We start from the raw sequence: 22145 nt of genomic DNA, 5'->3' as shown, positions 1-22145 counted from the left end.
GTGCAAACAATCAATAACCACAGGGACTGCTAGAAATGACTCCTCCATTATTAAACAGTTGTGTGTGGATTCACACGAGCCAGCTGCACCTTCCCATGGCTTTGACCACGTCAGCGAACTTCGCAGAGGACCATTTGATCGATGTAGGCCGATAGAACACGACAGTGTTAAAATAATCAGTCAAGGTAATAAAATATTAGATATTTTAAAATTATCTCCAGACGTTTTGGGCGATTATCTATTTCTTATCTTAGGCGATTAGATATAAAAACAATAATTACCTATCATCAGCTCATGAGCATAACTCATCTAATATATAAAAAGAAGTCGTGTTTTTCTTCCTGACACTGTAACTCCAGAACGCACGAACCGATTTCTCGCCTCCGTGAGGTCTATAGAAAAAAAAACAGAAAAAACTTCAAGAGAAAAGCAGGAAAAATCATTTTATGGCAAAACAACGTTGCCGGGACAGCTAGTGAGCTGATGATACCCGCTCAATGCACACTGTATAAAAGAGATTTTTTTTCCGAAAATAATTTTTTTCCTAAACATCTTTATTCCAGCAGTAGGCTTTGAACACACTTAATATTCTATCTGAATCATTTGTTTTGTGTTTGCACTAAGTCAATCGAAGCACTGAAGCCTCCAATTTGTATAAATTCATATAGTACGAATTTTAGATGATTTTGAAAAGAATAAAGAGTATAATATTATATTATATAGGTAGGTATACTATATTATAGGTCTACCAGGATCTGAGGGGTTAGTGCGAGTTTTATTCGATCATACGCATCGAGCGCGTAAACGCGAATTTATATGGGATCAAAGCGCCATCTACTGGCTAACGTGGATACTGCTTTGATCCCATATAAATTCGCGTTTACGCGCTCGATGCGTATGATCGAATAAAACTCGCACTAACCCCTCAGATGGCAAAAGTGAGAAAAGAAATTGGCTCTAGCAATACCGGGGTAATTAAAATAACACATTTTGATTGTTTTTCCTGATAGCGGCTGGTTTTGCGTGTGAAACATGCAAATTTATAAAAAAATATCGAATGATCGAGGATATTTTTTGAAAATCTGCTATCCAAAGCCATCAGATTTTGGTAGACCTTTACTATCTATTTAGATAAATGCTCATTGCTCAAAATAACTGTATATAATTTTTGACACTTTTACTTATAATGATGAAAATACAAAAATGGATTGTGTAATTGAAAAGGTTATCTTTGTAGATGATGACGAAACAGAAGACGCAGGGCCTCGTGTCCGATTTGATGCCGAACATCAAGTTGATGCAACTGTTTGGACATTTCCTGTTCAATTATCATGCAGGTAAAAGTTTTATTAAAATCGATTCAATAATATTGAATCGATTTTAATAAATAATTAATAATTAATATAAATATTATTTATATTAATTATTAATTTTGTTCAATTATAATAATAATAGCTCCCACACCGGTTTCGGTGACGGTGGCCGGTTTCATTGAAACCAGACCAGGTACGCAGGAGTAATTTTATAGTGCCCAAGTGTGTGCGCAGTACACAAGAGCACTTCCTATTCCTTTACTCTCATAACCCAGTGGGACGGAAGACCGACACGACTGGCGAGAGATCAGGCGCAGGACCGACTTTTTACATGCCCATCCGACGCATGGATCATCTTACTTGTCAGACAATCAGGTGATCAGCTTGCATTGTCCTAACCAAACTTGGAAATAACATTTTTCTAACGCGGGATTCGAACCCACGACCTCCGAGTCTAGAGCGCTCTATACCACTAGATCATAGAGGCATTATTTGTTCAATTATCATGCAGATAAAAGTTTTATCACAATCGATTCAATATATGTATATAAATTGATTTTAAGAAAATTAAGACTTTTAACTTCAAAAAGCTATGTTGGCAATGTATTCAAAATATATTTATTAATCCAGTCTTTGGTCAAATTGCTGCTAATTTCAGTAATTGCTAGATTTACATAATTCAAAACTTGGTTAAGTTGCTACGTCTAAATATTATACGAGTATTATTACCTATATGAAAACGATGGTCAAATGTCGTAGTGATGAACGAAAGTAGACAAACAAAAAGCGCTTATAATATTATGAAAGTGAAAATATAATTACTTTTCCTTAAAGAAGGCACTTTGCATGGAAAATTCTTGAAACACTTAAGTGTTATTAAGTGATCCTTGCAAATGTGAAGGTATTTCATTGAAGTTGAACTTGTGAGGGTACGCCAATGCCGTGGTCAAGAACGTCGTGAGAACCAGTCATCAATACTTTATTAGTCTTTAAGGATATTTGGCATTGTTTGATTTTTTAAAAGCTTTTATTTAACTTTCTCTGTATCTAAGTATGTATGTTGCGGTGGAATTTTCGAACTCAATTTTGAATTAGATATATTTAACTGATTGATCTGAAATTTTGCATACGCGTTTAGTTTGGATGATAATGCACGATATGGTATGTGACATTACTTTAAATCCAATATGGCCGACCATGCAGGATTTTGAAATAATTATTTTCTATGCAGTCGTACAACATGGATATTAAATCAAAGGGCTTTTGAAAGTAACTCGAAAACGAATGTAATTTCATTCTACATCCAACATGGCGGCTCATCCCATGCAATATGGGTTATCAAATGTAAGGGCTCATTGAAAGTAACTCGAAAACGTGTAACGTCATTCTATATCCAATATGGCAGCTTATCCAAGATAGGAGAATATTTTAAAGCACTTCTGCAATATGGGTACCAAATAAAAGGGCTCTTCGAGAGTACATTGAAAAGTAATAGTCAAGTCGCGTCGTGTCGTGTCGTGACTCGTGACGTTACGCGACGTGAAGTGACGTGACGTTACGTGTAGTGTCGTGTCGTTACTTTACGTGACGTGAAATGAAATGACGTGACGTGACTTCAAGTCAAATCCAACCGGGTTTCAGAAAATGCCCGGTTGAATCCGGTCACTTTTGTTAAATAAAATTTAACTTTTAGTCATGCAGAAATAAACGGAATACTTATAACAACTCGCTAAATATTGATTTTTGAAATTTTCAACTATTAAGTTATAATCCTCAATTGCATGATATTATTTACATATAATACAATTTGCATGATAATTAAAAACATCATTAATCATTTCATTCTAACTCACAAGGATCATTCTAACTCTAGACAATGCGGGCATGTCCCTCCTTCTCCGCAAGATCTACGCGAGCGTCCACGCGTTCCTCATCGTGGTGCAGTTCGTGCTGATGGGCATCAACATGGCCAAGTACTCGGAGGAGGTCAACGAGCTCACGGCCAACACCATCACCGTGCTGTTCTTCGCACATACTCTCATTAAGCTGCTGTTCTTCGGTGTGACCTCGAAGAACTTCTATCGGTAAGTCAAGTGTTGATTGTAACTTTGCAGGAGAAAAATTCTAGCCCGATATAGATAGCGTTGTATTGCGTAGCCACAGTAGAAATGCGAAAGTAAGTATAGAAATACTGCGGAGATAAACTGCGGGGCTAAAATGGTCGCTTTGGAGAATCATATTATTATGAATCATAAAATAATTCATTTTTTAAAATCGCAAAATGCAATTCTGCTTGTAATCCATGTCTAATAATTTGTACTAATTTGACATATTTTGTCAGTTTGAAAGTTTTGACAATTCATTTGCTGAATTGATTGAGAGAAATTGCTAAATGCGACCATTTTAGCCCCACTGAAGGTACCGTTCTCCGATCTTTACCGCGGCTAACCGCGACCGACAAAAATTAAAATAAAATGACACTTTATGACATATACTATATTATAGTATATACTTAATACTCTATGCCATAAAGTGGCATTTTATTTGAATTTTAGACTATACCTAGTCTATGACATAAAGTGGCATTTTATTTGATTTTTTGTTGGTCGCGGTTAGCCGCGATAAAGATCGGAACGGTACCTTCAGTTTATCTTCGCCACGTGTTTCTATACTTTCGTATTTCTACTGTGGCCATGCTAGGGCTACTGTTATTTCGTTAAATAACTTCTGTCGACGCTTCCGGAGTGGTATGAAAATACTTTGGGTTAGAGGACATAGGATCGTTAAACGGTTTCCGAATCCGCGTGATTTCGGCGCAATTTCGGCACATTTACATATTTATAATTATTAATTATTATGTTTTTGTGGTATGTGCAGTTTTATGTTACTAATTATAGTTTAGCAAGATTGAGCCATTTTTTTAATTACAACATAATATTAACAGTAATAATATACACTTTTCATGCACTTTTTCCACTTTTATTAATTAACAATTATGTTTCACACGACTGGTTTCAATAAAATCATCATCAGGTGTAGTGATTTTATCGAAACCGGTCGTGTGAAACATAATTGTTAATTAATAAAAGTGGAAAAAGTGCATGAAAAGTGTATATTATTACTGTGAAACATGAATTTCCACCAAGAAGTTACGGTACATTAAATATCATACATAATATTAAATCGATACTCATAATTAAAATGACGTAATTACACAGTATAAACGTCGATATAATTTCGGTTAAAAAACTTTTAATAGTCCCACTATCGACTGTACCTATTCGGTGAATTGTAATTTATAATTCATGCAACTATCTACTTATTTACAGAGGGGTATGTTTTCCGTCCTTGGATGAGTTATAATACTTGCGACAATATGACACAAGTTCTTATAACTATTCTTGCTTTTACTGGCGACTTTGTCTGCATGCAATACTTAGTTTGTTTCGTCTATTTCAGAATATTATATACCTAGAGTAAAAATATTTGTCTTAAAACTTTTATTTACCTACATCCACATTAGTAAATCGAAATTTTGAAATAAAAACAGTTTTTTTATTTTGATCCCAAATTACATTATTTTTACGTTTACAATATAGTAGGTCGGTTCTACTAAACAATCGTATTATAAAAATGTTTGGATGCAGTCTCGGTGTATGATAAAAGCAGTAAATGATAGTCTCTCTAGTATTTATGACAAAACAATATCAAGACAATTCGTTTTTAATTCAATGACTGCAATTATTAGACAGTCTAAACACGGAGTGATATTTTGTTTCATAGGGATGGCATAGTCGGTCACCTACAAAACCCCTATAATAAATAGATAAAAAACAAAAAAAAGAAATTGGCACTCTGAGAAAACACAGAAAAATACGAACAAGCATTTCGCTCGATAGACAGCTTTTTCGTGGAGTCCACGCAACACAAACAACATAAAATATTAATTTTCAGCGCCTGACAGTTTATGAGAACAAAATGTTTGTGTATACCGTTCAGCCATTGTATTATCATACAGTAGATTAACTCATCCCTGTAATTAAGTTATATCGAAATTGAGATAAGCTACACAGTGTGTTAGTGTAAACACCGTTATCCTTGAAACCATCAAATGAGCCCGTCAAAATGAACAACTTTTTCTATGACAACAATGCTGGGAACTGAAAAAAAAATGCCGTCTTCATACCCATACGGATGCCCGGATCGGCCGGATCCGTCGTCATACCCATAGTATGACGACGGATCTTTTACAGTCAGCTATTCGCATTGCAAATTGCAATATGACGAGGTTATGCGACTCGTTTTAAATATCGTTTCGTTTTAAAAATCATTCAAAATCGGAACAGGCACCAATACTGAGGGTAAAGGCGGCAAGTGTATTAAAGTTTAGTTTTTAAACCTTAATTTAAAAATTAAAGTAACATTAACATACGGTTGAATTAAGAAAACTCCTCTTTTTTAAAAGTCGGTAAATAAATGCATCACAAATCACAATTCACATCGCAACGCTTAGTAACTCTATTAGAATTTAAAACTACTTTAAGTTCCCTGAAATCACGCTTATGTGTGTGTCTACTGAGTACTGTGAATAATATAATACTAATATAATACTGAATACTGTGAAATGAGGAGGTGCGATGAGGAGGCCTTCATACTGGTGGAGAGAAGGAAGAAGAAGCCCGCCGCCCGCAACCATCGCGGCACCGCGCCATATGTACCTGAGCTGCGTCTGCGAAGCGAGGTCCCCGCGACGCCCCTGTACATATCCCGCCTGCACTGGTCCATGGAGGTCGAAGACGTCGTGGACTACATCAGTAAGAAGACATCCCTCCACTTGAGGGTCGAGCGTCTGCAGTCTCGCCACAAGGTCAACTTAGTTGTGAGAGTACCGACGCATCTTCTCCCGACCTTTGAAGCGAAGGAATTCCGGCCGACTGATGTGGTTTACCGAAGGTTCCGGGGGAGACTCCGGAATGAAGCGCGCGTCACGTCGCCGTTAATTCGTGATAATGTGTAATTGTTAAGTTTATATAATTTTTATGTATGATAGTCATTAAGGTATATATTGTATGGGCCTACGCAGCCTGATTTAAATAAATAAATAAAATATGGTCTACTATATGTTATTTATATTGTGATTCAGTTTTTCCTTGGAGTAGGAAAATATTTCTTATGTCGTTGACATAAAGGTGCTATGAGAGGTAAAATATCCCTGAATAGCTTTGGCGTTTTTAATCTCCGAAGTGTTGTCTGGTTTGTGTCACTCCCGTGACATGAATAATAATGTAATCCCAATTTTGGGTTAGGTCAGGGGTTCCCAATCTTTTTCAGCCTGCGGCGCAGTTACCCGTCGCAATATTTTGTCACGGCGCCATACTCTACCTGGCTATAAGAAAGATATTATACTGATTACAGTTAGGTTAAGCAGGTATAATTGATAATTAAAAAAATATTTGATTATAATATCTATCTGCATTACATAATTAGTAGTCAAATTTAATTTTGTAATATTTGTGGTTTCGGATAATGATGGAGAATGGACTCACGGCGCCCCTGTTGCCTTTCCACGGCGCACCAGGGCGCCGCGCATCGGTGCACAGTTTGGGAACCCCTGGGTTAGGTTATTATTAAAGCAGGAAATCGGAAATTTTTTATCACCCAATTTGTCCCAGTCATTGATCCCTGTGGTGAAATTATCTGAGAATTAGCAGTTTGGCCTACTTTTTTATACATCCACAATATTTTAAACTTATATGTATTTGTGTTACTTTTAGTTTTGGCGAATTTGCCTAAGAATTTTATAGTGGCAAAATATCAATCAATCAATCAAATATTTTTTATTGCGCACACATTAAAGAGAGAATATAAACAAGATATTACATAGGTGTCACAAGGGCGGCCTTATTACTAGATAGCAATGCACTGAATAAATACTTTAAAATTACTGTTATACTTTCTTAACAAATTATAGCCTAAAAAGTTTCTTTTAAGTGATGATTATTAAAATAGTTTCGTTAGAGCTTAGTATTATAATAATAAAAAATAAAAATAAAATCAAAATAAAATAAAATCAAATAAAATCATTTATTTCAGGCTTCTGCGACCCATAACATTACATTTAAAATTTTTTTTTAAATTTTCGTTACATTACATTATAGTTATTACATTAAAGTATTATAGAACATCGAAAAAATAGAAACGCCCAGAGCTCTTGAGATCTTTGTGTGAATACAATTCAAATTAAAAAAGAAAAAGAGATGAAAATAGACAACGAAATCGTGTGAGGTAATAAACAATTTAACGCTAAGAGCTGTGGAAATTCATTTCCACATAATTTCCATTTATTACGCCAACACAAAAGGAAAACTCAGAGAAGGCGTATTTTCTTTTATCCTTGTGCCTTTAAAGGCATTGATATACCTGCGAGTACGCATAAGTGAATCAATAGCTTTGCACATTGTGCTTTTGTTCATCAAGGGCATGCGTTATAGCGCAGTCAACAGCGAACGTGAGGCATGCCCGCGACGCTATGACACTTTTCTTTCTAACGCGGCGGTGGTTATTTTAAGTTAGTCAAGCCCTAAAAAGATTGATTATGACGTGGCCGCTTTGTTGTGAATTTCTTACTAAATAAAATAAGGGGACAAACGAAGACCAAAAACAGGTCATCTGATGGAAAGAAAGTATCGTCGCCCAGGGACACTTGCAACATCGCAAGAGCTGCAGCCTGCAGGGACGTTGCCGGCCTTTTAGGAATAGAAACATAATTAATATGCTATATCCTTTCCCGCGACTCAAAGAATCGTCATAGCCAATTTCAAAAGTATAGATATTATGTCTAATGTCGCAGAAAACTGGTTAAAATAGCCGTTCGATCAAACAGCCCTTTGACTGAACAATTTGTGTTCGAATTTTAAATTAATTTTCCTGGAAGTCTACTATTGAAAATTTAGGAAATAGGGTCATATTCTAGTAACCGATAATTATTTTACATCAGCATCTTTTGGAAAATGTTTACTGAAATGGAAAATTTTAAGGTTTATTTCTGTATCGCCCGTGACTCAGAGCCTTAAATCTTGCCAACTACCTAATAAACGAAGCGTGATAAATCGCGAAATAATAATGTTTTATACTCACAAATTAATGGTAATACAGTATAATTAATTCATGATTACATAATCTTATATCTTTAAACGAGCAATTCTTATCTCTCTATATATATATATAGAATACTTCTTTATAGAATCGTCGATCAAAATGTGTGGGAATTGACATTAGACGAGTCGAACGTCAACGTCTTAATATTAACGAACTCTTATGTCAATTTCATATATTTTTATCGGTGATTCTATAAAGAAGCGATAAAGAAAAAGGTTCGTGTTCATAAATAATTATTCTCAGTCCTACAATTGAGTAGGGCAGGACTATACAAAACAACACCAATCTTGGTTAATTTTCTCAACGTCTTTCTAAGATGATCATTAAATTATGAACATGTATCACTTTAGTCAAGGTTTGTCGACACTCATGAAACAGCCTTTCAAGTTTGACGGGATAGTTGAGTGTCCGGTTACGTTTTGTAATAATACGTTCGAACTTAATCGATATGCCATACTATTACTTAAATATTATGTACTAATCATTTTATCGATACGCCACATAATTATGCGTCACTTACGTATGTTAATCTAATTCCCAAGACTAACTAAACTAACCATTATCTTAGCGATAAGAGCGCTTCATTATTATACGTGGGAGAGCCATGCTTCGGCACGAATGGGCCGGCTCGACCGGAGAAATACCACGTTCTCACAGAAAACCGGCGTGAAACAGCGCTTGCGCTGTGTTTCGCTGAGTGAGTGAGTGAGTTTACCGGAGGCCAAATTCCCTTTCCTCCCCTATTCCTTTCCCTTCCCATCCCTACCCTCCCCTATTACCCTATTCCCTCTTAAAAGGCCGGCAACGCACCTGCAGCTCTTCTGATGCTGCGAGTGTCCATGGGTGACGGAAGTTGCTTTCCATCAGGTGACCCGTTTGCTCGTTTGCCCCCTTCTTTCATTAAAAAAAAAATATGCCTAAGTTTAGAAATATCAATAGTCTGGTGGTCGCCCAGAACCCCAAATATTCTGATTTTCGAATAAGTTTCAGTATGATTTTTGGACCAATCACAGCCCGCTTATTGGTTTGACAATAACATGAATATCCAATCACAGCGCTTCTGTTGTTTAGACAATCACTTGAATACAATTGCTGTTTCTTTCCAGGACGCTGGCAGTATGGAACCAATCGAACAGCCACCCTCTGTTCACGGAGTCCAACGCCAGGTACTGCCAGATCGCGCTGACCAAGATGAGGAGGCTCCTCTACTTCATCATGGGCATGACCGTCTTCTCCGTTATATGTAAGTACTAGAAGATAAGAAGCTCGGATGGTAAGGTAATGGCAGACTACGTTATTTGGTTGGATTATGTCAAGTCAATGTTAATTGTGATCTGTTGAGCTTGGCCAAGTTATGTAGATTGGCCGAGTTACAATTGTCTTAGATGAATCAATTTCTCTGATAGTAATATGTTAAATGTTTGTTCATGTAGATTGTAGCATCTTAAAACTATCTACAGGGTGTAACAAAACTAAGTGATAAATGATAATATTTTAGGGTGTGTACGTGTTCCTCGTAGAGACGTACCAATTTTTTTCACTTTTGTAGGAGAAAACTCGTGACGCTTGGGCGCTTGCCCAAACAAAAGTGAAAAAAATTTGGTCTTTCAGCGCTGCTACTTACACAGTGAACTCTACAAGGAATACATACACACCCTAAAGTATTATCACTTAGTTTTTTTACACCTTGTATAGTAGATAATAATATTATATTGACAATGCCAATAGGTTTGTCACAATGCTAAGACTTGAACTACCATATGCGTTTACTGACTTAACTTTTGTTTATTATTATATCGTTTGTTTAAAAACAGAGTTTATCCCCGAAATATAAAATATAAACCTTGTCCGACGTCCGACAGGGTTGTAGAATCTGGGTTTAAACACATATATTTTACCTTCCATCTTTTATTCTTTATCATTCTTTTAAAAGAAGTAATCCCGTTATATTGTTTTTTCATAAAAACAACTTCAGCTGAAAGCCGTTAATCTCAGTTTAATGACACTTTCCTTGTTTTTAATTGAAGGAGAAAGGAGCGGGGAATCTCGTCATTTTCATAAAAAACTTCAGCTCCTCGATCCTTTTACGAGTTCTTATGATTGACAACAATAAACTCTATCAAACTCGAGCGACGGTTAAACCGAGCGAATATGGAAAGTTTTAACGACTTAACTTCTGCTTCGTAGTTACTTTGTGATCTTTTTAATGGGGTAACACTTAGATGAGCTACACTGCAGAGTTAAAAATATTTGCCTTAAAAGTTTTATTTATCTTCTAGATGACGCGCGCAACTCCGTTGCGCCAAAATTAGTTTATCATGCGGGAACCTTCTATTTTCCGGGATAAAAAGTATCTTATGTCCTTTCCCGGGACTTAAAGTATCTCTATACCAAATTCCAGCAAAATCGGTTCCGTGGTTAAGACGTGAAGAGGTAACAGACAGACATAATATTTTCATTATATTATTATATCAAAATAGCCCTTGAAGATAAGGAAAATAAAATTGTATGTAGTGGTATTTTTTTTTATGAAACAAGGGGGCAAACGAGCAAACGGGTCACCTGATGGAAAGCTACTTCTGTCGCCCATGGACACTCGCAGCATCAGAAGAGCTGCAGGTGCGTTGCCGGCCTTTTAAGAGGGAAAAGGGTAATAGGGGAGGGTAGGGAAGGGAATAGGGTAGGGGATTGGGCCTCCGGTAAACTCACTCACTCGGCGAAACACAGCGCAAGCGCTGTTTCATGCCGGTTATCTGTGAGAACGTGGTATTTCTCCGGTCGAGCCGGCCCATTCGTGCCAAAGCATGGCTTTAAAATATGTTTGGACGCGCTATATACTTTCTGAAGCTTTTCTCCACTGTTCCATATAATATTATGACCATTATCATCCTTATCAACTTTTTAAGAAGCAGTCCACCGTGCACCTTACCTAAAGTCTTATGATGTAGACAATGCTTAAGAAAAAACTAGGGTTGCCACCTTTATTTTTTGCAAATAAAGTACATTGGCAACTTTAGGTGAGAAAAAAAACACTACACAGTATCAAAATAAAGTACAATTTATAAAATTATCTGTATAAATAAAAATGAATTCTGTACTTTGTTAGTTTCTTTAAAACTCGAGAGATAGGTGATACGAGGTTCATCGGGTCATCTAGTTTGAAATAAAGTATTTTTGCGTACTTTATTATTTTCGTGAAGTACAAAGTACAATTGCCTGAAATAACGTACAATACTTTATAATAAAGTACGGGTGGCAACCCTAGAAAAAACTGTACGGTTTTGCGGATTATTACGACTTGCCAACCTTTACGAGCTTTTCTCTCTTAAAAGCCATCAAATCCTCGGGTGTTTTGAGTGCCCATTGGCAATACTTATACCATTTATATTCATGTCTTCTATACACTGCCATTAATATAATAGCTATAACCACATGAGTAATGATATAACTACCCATTATTCCTATTTAGGGTTGATTCAGTCCGCAACGCGACGCGTAGATGCATTTCTAAATAAATTTATATGGATTTGACAGATTGGCAAGACGTCTCACGCAATTGAAATCTGTCAAATCCATTTATAAATTTATGCCGCGCCTCGTCGCGTCGCGGTCTGAATTGGCCGCTAACAAAAAAGAAGCAGGTTTCTCAATTCCACCGCTTTTTATGTTATTTTGCGAATAACTTCGTCATTTAGGAAAGGATTTTGTAAAATAAAGTTAATTAATCGTCGGAAAGAAAATTTCAAAGGTTTCCCTCGAGGTAATACTGTATGAAGTTAATTGTTCAAATTATGCCACACTTCTCAGCATGGGTGACGATCACGTTTTTCGACGAGTCAGTCCGGTACCTGGTGGACAAGGAGACTAACGGGACCTACACGGAGCCGGTACCACGCCTGCCAGTGAAGGCCTGGTACCCGTTCGACGCGTTCCATGGACCGATGTACATCTTCGCGTTTGTTTTTCAGGTCAGTTAATAAGAATAAGAATAAGAACATTTTTATTTTGTCACCACACAACACAATATGTAAAACACAATACATACATAATATTGTGTGATGTCAAAATTGAATATTGAATAATTTCATATTATTCAATATTCAATTTTGACATATTGACTCCAGTGTCAGATGTTGTGCAACATCTTTCGGTAATATCTCTAGTTTTTCTTGGTAATTGGTAGTGCCTTACCATGATTCGGTATGTAAAAATAATCGGCCAAGGGCGAGTTGGAATCGCGCACGTAAAAGATGTGGTTTTTTGTATGGCAGCCCCCCTTAATTATTTATTTTATTGAAATTTTATTATTAATTATTAAAGTACAAATATAATTAAGAATATTGTGAGAATTCCAAGTGCCAATCTACTCCCATTATTGATTACGAGCCAAAAACAGGTTTGTTGTATGGGATCCCCCTTTAATATTTATTTTATTTTGTTTTTAGTATTTTTTGTTATAGCGGCAACAGATATACACAACCTGTGAAAATTTCAGAAGTCTAGCTATGGCGGTCCTTGAGATACAGCCTGTAGACAGTCAGACGGACGGACAGACGGACAGACATACATCGAAGTCTTAGTAATAGGGTTCCGCTTTTACCCTTTGGGTACGGAAGCCTAAAAACGAAGATCATAATATATTAGCTGTTCACATTTTTTAAAGATCTACTAAACTTAATAAAGTTTAGTTTTGTTAATAAACAAAACTAGAAGATACATTAAGTTTATTGCTCCTTGTGCTATCGGGCTGCATTTTCCGAATGTCTATTAAAATGCATTGCAACACCACGGAACTTTGCAAACTGCTCCTTAGCCGGCAACGCACCTGCGTCTCTTCTAATGTTGCGAGTGTCCATGGGCGACGGTAGTTGCTTTCCATCAGGTGACCCGTTCGCTCGTTTGCCCCCATATTTGGTTTCTAACAGCAATCAGTACAAATTTCCGCTTTGTTACTCAAAATCTGCTTCATCTTATACTCTCCTGCGTCTTTTCTTCTGCAGGTGTACTGGCTCCTGTTCTCCATGTCGATAGCGAACCTCCTGGACCTCATGTTCTCCTCGTGGCTGATCTTCGCGTGCGAGCAGCTGCAGCACCTCAAGGCCATCATGAAGCCGCTCATGGAGATAAGCGCCTCCCTGGACACGTACAGACCGAATACCGCTGAGCTGTTCCGGATTTCCTCGGCAGGTATGTTGAAAAGTCGGCATGGAATTACGCCTCCGTGCTCTAGTGGTATAGAATGCGGCTCTTGACTCGGAGGTCGTGGGTTCGATTCCCGCGTTGAATACATTTCCAAGTTTGGTTAGGACAATGCAGGCTGATCACCTGATTGTCTGACAAGTAAGATGATACATGCGTCGGATGGGTATGTAAAAAGTCGGTCCTGCGCCTGATCTCTCGGCGGTCGTGTCGATCTTCCGTCCCACTGGGTTATTTGAGTAAAGGAATAGAGAGTGCTCTTGTATACTGCGCACACACTTGGGCACTATAAAATTACTTCTGCGTAGCTGGCCTGGTTTCAGTGAAACCGGCCACCGTCACCGAAACCGGTGTGGGAGCTATTATATGATGGAATTACGCCGAGATGTGGCGTCAATCTGCATCCTTTATCGGTTGTATCACGGGGAGTGTTCCGAGGTTTGGAATCATACCTCCTGCAACTTTCCGCCATCGTTCCACGCGAAAAATATACCATACTTATCACCTTGATGAATGGCAGTCATTCACCGTGCGTTTTTCGAGCAATTTTCTGTCACGCACCGTAAAACTCTGGAATCAACTTTCACCAGCAGTATTTCCGGACCACAACGACCTGCAAACCTTCAAGAAAAGAGTGTATTCCCTCTTAAACGGCCGGCAACGCACCTGCAACTCTTCTGATGTTGCAAGTGGCCAAGGGCCGATAGTAGTTGCTTTCCATCAGGTGACCTGTTAGCTCGTTTGCCCCCTAATTTTCTTTAAAAAAATAACTTTCAGAGTAGGTCTACTTAACCCTTAATTCGACCCTAAATAGCGGGCTATACGTTTACTTTAAAAAATTCTAGCTCAAAAATTATTCCATATTTTAATGAGGTTTCTGTATTACCTATACTATTAAAAAACTATTCTAAATTTAATAAAAAAAAACTATTTTATATGTTTCAAAGAAAAATAATATAAAAAATCGAAAAATGGAAACCAAAGTCGATCATTTGTTTTTAAATAATGTCATTTAAGATATTTATAATGATCTAAGTTACACTTTAGCAATAGTTATTTATTGTTAACTATCTGAATCATGCGACTCAATAATAATTTGGACAATACTGCTTTCATATTGTACCTATAATTATGCCTAATGTATACGTTTAGCCGGTTATACATTGCCGCATTCTCTGAAATCACACTACTAAATTCAATGTATAGCGGGTTTCACTTCGTCGAATTAAAGGTGAAGTAGGTAATACCATCCTGGACCTTTTGTTAACTGCTGTAGCTGGAGCTGTTGGATTAACTGGACCTATACTTCGTCCGTGGTCTTCATTATACTTAATATTTCGATATTTGTCTCATATTTGATAATATTTATATGAAAATGGTTCGGCCCCTTTAGTCTTAGCTTACTTTTGTACTGTTCTTTGAGAGTTTTTTTGGTTATTACAGGAATGTTATATTTCTACCCTCTCTAAGCTTTTACAAAAGCTTTCTTTTCCTCATTGAGTAAGATGTAGCTTACTGAAAAAAAGTTTTTCTGATATTCATAATTATGTAAAAATTGGTAAATTGCTAGTTTGAGGCTTATCTTTTTAGATATCAATGATTTTTTTAAACAAAAATACGTAAAAGGCCTATTAAAGGCCCAAAAGTATAACTGCACACAATAATTAACGTATTTTTACAAGTGAAATTTAACTAATTGACCTTTACTGCCTAGATGAAAAATTTTCACCAACCATCTTGACTAAAGCACTTTTAGTAGGCACTTAGATAGCTATTAAATTGGTTTTTGATATTATATTATCTTTTCCAACGCTTATACTAAGGCTCTCTAGGTATATGACTCTATTATAGGTCATGAAACATTTTGTTAGAGCTTTCATAGTTTCTGTCATTACTGCGCTTTTACCAACCAGCCATAAGTAAGTTATATAGCTGTATTTTATTGAAATTTCAATTTTTTACAGATCAGAACCTTAAAAGCATCTTCTCAATGATTTTTGAAATCAGCCAGTTGATACATACTTTTACTCGAAGCTTCAAAAGCTTTCATCTGCGAATGCTCTTAGTAGGCAAATTTTGATTCATTTTCAAATCCTTAAAGAAAACCTCCAATTTGTAGAATATTACGTTTGATATTAAGTCTATAATGTAGCTACTACTCTCTGTGGACATTTAACATCTTAAAAAAGGACATTTATAATTATCTTTTGCAGAAACTTATAACTACCCGTATGTTTCATCCCCAATAAATGTCACTGTTTCATCAAATAGATATAACAGGCTAAAGAAACAGCTATTATTTGTCCTAACTTGGCCTAGAAACCAATTATTTCTTCTTAATTTATTTTATTACAAAAAAAAAATGTAATGTGCTCTGAATCAGAGTTGCAAAGCGGGCTATACGTATATATTGGAAGTATGTTTTCTAGGAACCCGGCAATGTATAATATACTATACTATCATTGTCTCGAAAATTGTCAAATAGGGATTTTTTTAAATATTTTTCTGTACATCTTTAGACACCAAAGGAAAGGTATATGTAAGAATAACCTTTATATTCTATAATATCTATGCTTACATATTATAAAACAAAGTCGCTTTTTTTTCCCTCATGTCCCTTTGTTCCCTTTAATCTTTAAAACTACGCAACGGATTTTGATGATTCTTTCAGTGTTAGATAGCCCATTTATTGAGGAAGGCTATAGGTTATATTTTATCACGCTAAGACTAATAGGAAAATGTGGAAAAAAACGGGGGAAATTATTTGAAAGGGCTTATCTCGCGAACTACAGGATCATTTTTTATGGTATTTGGCACAGATAAGAAGTAGACCACGTGAGGGATCATAGGCTATCGATATTAATCATTTTTTCAGTGGCTATATATTTTATACCCGTGCGACGCCGGGGCGGGTCACTAGTACATAATATTATGCAAATAACTATGAAACTAAATGCGAAAGGGCTAAACCGATTTAGGTGATTCTCGTTATGAAATTCTTTGAAAGATGGGAAAGGACAAAGTATTTTTGTCGCGGAAAATGTACAGTTCCAATGCGATAAATTTCGTGAGCTAAATAACGAATAATATTGGCAATAATAATAATTACTGTCCTAAAAGCAGATAGTAAAAAATACTCATTTTTAATGAGTGTGTGTGTATTTATAATGTAACTTGCAATAACTAAGAACATATTATTTCCTCTCATAAAATTGATAACATTATGATCTCATAAAATAGTTGCCAAGATCGTGTATAAATAAGTGCATCTGTCCTCAGCACGTGAGTTCATAATATTATGCACTTGATAGTATGACATTAGATTATTTCACATATCACAACATATATTTCTATGTTCTAATATTTGATTCCCCCGTTAGAAACATATTCTCCAAGTTTGGTTAGGACAAGGCAGGCTGATCACCCAATCGATTGTCTGACAAGTAAGATGATCCATGCGTCGGATGGGCATGTAAAAAGTCGGTCCTGCGCCTGATCTCTCGCCAGTCGTGTTGGTCGTCCGTCCCACTAGCCACTGGGTTATGAGAGTAAAGGATAGAGAGTACTCTTGTTTACTGCGCACACACTTGGGCACTATAAAATTAAATTACTCCCGCGTAACTGGCCTGGTTTCAATGAAACGGGCCACCGTCACCGAAATCGGTGTGGGAGGTATTATTATGTTCCAATCAGCAGGCTGTAACTCTCCTTACATAAAAAGAATACATTAAAATCCATTTTATTGTATCAAGTAAGTATCTCAAACATCGTACCTAGTATATTCTAAAATATACAATGTTTTAAAATTACAATGAGCCTGCAGCTTTGTGCTATGTTTACAACTGAAGCTACGGTAATTAAAAAATATTTTAACAAAACATTTTTTAATTACCGTAGCTTCAGCTTGCGGAATCATCTTCAAACACCAAAGAGTATTTACTCTTTATGTATATTTATACAATGTCTGATTAAATTGAGAAATTTCGAATCATGTAACAGCTTTTATTATCAGACGTTATCTTACAATTATTTGAAGACATGAGTGGATGAAGTGGGTAACTAAAATTTTATAACATATGGACAATTACTCAACACGCCTTGTAACAATTACCTTACTTACTTCTTCATGGGGATAATATTATATCTGGCTATATACATAAAATCTTCATTTTTCTGATTCCAAACCATTTTTCGGCCCTTTATTCAAAAAACGTCAATTTTCAAATTGTTAGTTACCCACCTCTGCATCCACTCATGTCTTCATTTGTGAGGCACTATTTGCAATATGTCTGACAACGTAAATCAATCTAAAACATATGTTATCATATAATATATATGATAACATATGTATACATAACATTGTATTCATATTTGAACAGTCAACACCTTAGCAAATAATAATGTTGATTGTTGGCAGAGCGTAATGACTGTAATGTATCCAATATTATCTATTCATAAATCAAAAAGGTGTATATTAAGAGTGCTATCAGCTGTAGGTGTATGTTTTTCAATTTTTTTTTTTAATGAAATAAGGGGGCAAACGAGCAAACGGGTCACCTGATGGAAAGCAACTTCCGTCGCCCATGGACACTCGCAGCATCAGAAGAGCTGCAGGTGCGTTGCCGGCCTTTTAAGAGGGAATAGGGTAATAGGGGAGGGTAGGGATGGGAAGGGAATTGGGGAGGGTAGGGAAAGGAATAGGGTAGGGGATTGGGCCTCCGGTAAACCTCACTCGGCGAAACACAGCGCTAGCGCTGTTTCACGCCGGTTTTCTGTGAGAACGTGGTATTTCTCCGGTCGAGCCGACCCATTCGTGCCGAAGCATGGCTCTCCCACATATAAATTATCATTGTTCCAAATATTGTGAATATAATAAATGATCAAACGAACTTACCAAGTGAAGTTCGATCATTATTATAATATGAGTCGCTTCATTCAAAAATTTATAATTAACGTCCAACTCATCCGTTAGGCAATCGCGTTTTTTTTAAATTCTAATCGAAGTTTAAAAAGTCGAAGCTTTCAGTTATCAATGTAATATACGCATCAAACAATCTACTCATTCCAAAATCCAAACTACAACGGGTTTTGAAAGTTTGCGAAACACACGCGTGAGAAGCTTTTCTGCCAAGTTTATGTTTCGTGCTTTTGAAATTGACTGACTGAGTCTAGCTCCAATTGCAGCATAAGTGTCTTTAGCGCAAGCAAAAATATTGTCAACTTTCGACCACACAAAATAACCACATACCGTAATTTTTTTTTGGTAGATTAGATACTACTTTTGGTCTGCTGAAGTCGACAATGCAAATGGTGGGCAACGTAGAATAAGTAGACAATATCATGCGGGCTTTGCTCCTACAAATTTTTTGGACTATGACATACCATTAGAGGCCAATCTTGACGACTCCTTGTTCTAGACAAATCCGAGAAGATCCCTGATTCAACTGACATGGACATCCGAGGGATCTACGCGACGCAGCAGGACTTCGGCATGATGCCGCGCATGGGCAGACTCCAGACCTTCGGCAACAACAACAACCCCAACGGCTTGTCACAGAAGCAGGAGATCCTCGCCAGATCTGCCATCAAGTACTGGGTGGAACGACATAAGCACGTCGTCAGGTAGTTCTGATATTACTTTAAGAGTATCATCAATTAATGCTTCCCTCCAAAGCGATTCACGATTCCCGTTCGACACGGATTCGGAAACTTTACAGTGCGGTCATTGGCCAATGCCTAGCACGGCGAGCGTTTACAGGTTGACGCGCGATGAAGTTTCCGAATCCGAGTCTTTGGCATTGTGAATCAGGTCCTGATCTTCGATTGTTTTAGAGTTGGAGTAATTGAAATTTAGATTATTACTATTCGTATATATTTTTTCATAACCGATGTCGATAGTACAATGCTTTTCTAATTTAGTTCTATTAATAGTAATTTTAACTTCGGAGTTGAGATCCATGGCATTACACTTATATACTTTTGTTACACTTTTCCTAAGACTGGTCACCTCTATCGGCGACACGTACGGTACGGCGCTGCTTTTCCACATGTTGGTATCAACTATCACCCTGACCCTGCTCGCTTATCAAGCTACAAAGGTAAACAAATAATGATCTTGGAAGAGCTGTTCTCACTTTCTGTTTCTCATATCTTTATACTTAACTATCTTTCTTTTAGTATTTCGCGTTACATGTTTACACGTCATCTATTTCGATTTTAGATAAACGGCATCAACGTGTACGCCTTCAGCACTCTGGGCTACTTGTGCTACACCTTGGGACAGGTGTTCCACTTCTGCATCTTCGGCAACCGGCTTATTGAAGAGGTAATATTGTAAAACCGTATACCACACAAATAAACTTGTTATATGTTTATTGTTATTCTTCTAGAAATATATACCCAACTGCGCTAGAAGAAATGTTATGTTAACTGCTTTCTACTTAACGCCTGACAAGTATGCATTTACATTCTAATAAGTATTTAGAGTGACACTATCAGATATGAAGAAATTGATTGATTGGAAGAAAGCGGACCTCCAAATTTTCCGATCTTGTCAAACACATGTAATAGACCAGGGCTAACTTTAATTCTGCATATCATGGATCTACCCCGACCAAATGACGGAGGTTTGCCTTCTGCTGAATTTTTCCGATGGTACATAAAAACTATCGGATTTTAATTTTATTTAAAAACTGGTTCGGTTGTTCTTTTCATTTCATAACAGAGCTCGTCCGTGATGGAGGCAGCTTACTCGTGCCAATGGTATGACGGCTCGGAGGAGGCCAAGACGTTCGTGCAGATCGTCTGCCAGCAGTGCCAGAAGGCTATGAGCATCTCCGGAGCTAAGTTCTTCACGGTGTCCCTGGATCTGTTCGCTTCTGTAAGTATTTGCCTTTGATTCGTGCTTCACTTCGGCGCGTGTTTCACTATAGTGTATTTTGGTTCGGCCTGTATTTTTGCTTCGGCCTGTGTTTTGCTTTGGCCTGTGTTTTGCTTCGGCCTGTATTTTGCTTCGGCCTGTGTTTTGCTTTACTCTGTACTTTGCTTCGACCAGTTTTACGCGATAGCCTCTCCTGCTTCAGCGAATGTTTCACTTCAGCATGTCTGCCTTAACCTGTGTTATGCCTCGGCAAGTGTTTCGCTTTGGCTTTTAACAAAGTAACTATTTTAGCCACCCCAGCCAGACTTGATTAATATTTATGTTATTTTTCTACAGGTACTTGGAGCTGTTGTTACTTACTTCATGGTGTTGGTGCAACTCAAATAAACAAAAAAAAACACTGGTATTATATTACATAATTAATGATCTCTACATTTGCTAGTCAATTCTAAAGTAAGTATTTTTGAATAAAGAATCATGCATAATATCGTTATAGTACCTGAAAATCTTACTTAGGGAATGAAAGTTCAAATTAGCTACTTTGAATGTTTTAAACCTTTTTTTAATATATTTCACTAAGACAAGCCGTGTTTAAATATATTACGTAAATGAATCAGTTAACACTGAAACAAAAGGAAGCGAAGGACAACAAAGCAATGCATTTAAAACCGACTAAACGACATTTCAATTTTCTGTTTTATTATTACTTCTACGTATCGGTATGGAATAAGTTTAAAATAGTAGGATTATTTTCTTATATTTTTTTAAACATTTAACTAATGTGTAATTGTAAGTTTTTCCTTGTACCTTTAGTATAAGTGCTATTTGGAATAGGTTTACCTAGCAGCTAGCTGTAATAAATAAAATGTATTTCTATTTATAAAATAAAATATAGCAGTTCCTTTACTTGATTTTTATTTTTAAAAAATTTGAATCATTTCAATATTCCTACTATTCCAGGAATTTTATATTATTGTTGATTTACAAAGCGACTATAGGTATTTGTTCCTAAAAATAAAGAAGCCTATAGGTACAGGCAGATAATATTAATAATAATATTTTTTCACGCAACTCACTGAGATAAAGTTACAGAAAATATAACAAAGATATTTAAGCGTGTGAACTGGAGCCTAAGCTAGGGAACCCTGTTTTTCAGGACTCCATGGTTCCACCCAAAGATTGGAGGAGAACATAAGGGTTTTTTAAGAAGTGCGTGTGAGCGTGAGTGCGTGCGTGCGTGCATTCGTGCGTGCGTTCGTTCGTGCGTGCGTGCGTGCGAGCGTGTGAGCGTGCGTGCGCGCATAAGTAGCAGACGCGTAGGTCTTATGTCCTGAAATAACGTTTCCTTTTTTCGGCTAGATCATGTTCGACTGATGATCAAGAGTAACTTGACATAACCCGAATAAATGACGTAGATCCGTCATCTGCATATAAATCAATTTATTTGATAGTACAAAGCGTGTGTTAAACCACCAATTTAAAGAGCGCGACTAACCCCAAAAATCAAACATTGTCCTCTCTTCACACTCACGCCCATCTTTCATATGCCAGGGAAAAAGAACGACGCGGATTCATCGCCAAATTAGTTTTTTCTC

General features: G+C 36.8%; 1 protein-coding gene across 1 annotated transcript; it reads left to right on the top strand.

Annotated features, from left to right (window-relative positions):
- The first annotated feature begins 136 nt into the window (after positions 1 to 136).
- On the top strand, positions 137 to 20984 carry LOC121728129 (odorant receptor coreceptor). Its single transcript, XM_042116241.1, has 11 exons — positions 137 to 185; positions 1238 to 1337; positions 3187 to 3397; positions 9578 to 9714; positions 12279 to 12439; positions 13472 to 13658; positions 19088 to 19292; positions 19669 to 19768; positions 19891 to 19995; positions 20395 to 20550; positions 20887 to 20984. Exons 2-11 carry the CDS (start codon positions 1238 to 1240, stop codon positions 20935 to 20937), a joined length of 1413 nt encoding a protein of 470 aa, XP_041972175.1. The 5' UTR covers positions 137 to 185; the 3' UTR covers positions 20938 to 20984.
- Positions 20985 to 22145: the final 1161 nt, after the last annotated feature.

The sequence above is a fragment of the Aricia agestis genome, chromosome 6 (genome assembly GCF_905147365.1).
Source record: "Aricia agestis chromosome 6, ilAriAges1.1, whole genome shotgun sequence".
In the NCBI taxonomy this organism is placed as follows: Eukaryota; Metazoa; Arthropoda; class Insecta; order Lepidoptera; family Lycaenidae; genus Aricia; species Aricia agestis.
Note: the sequence above shows the minus strand (reverse complement) of the source record. Positions and strands in the feature narration are given on the sequence as shown.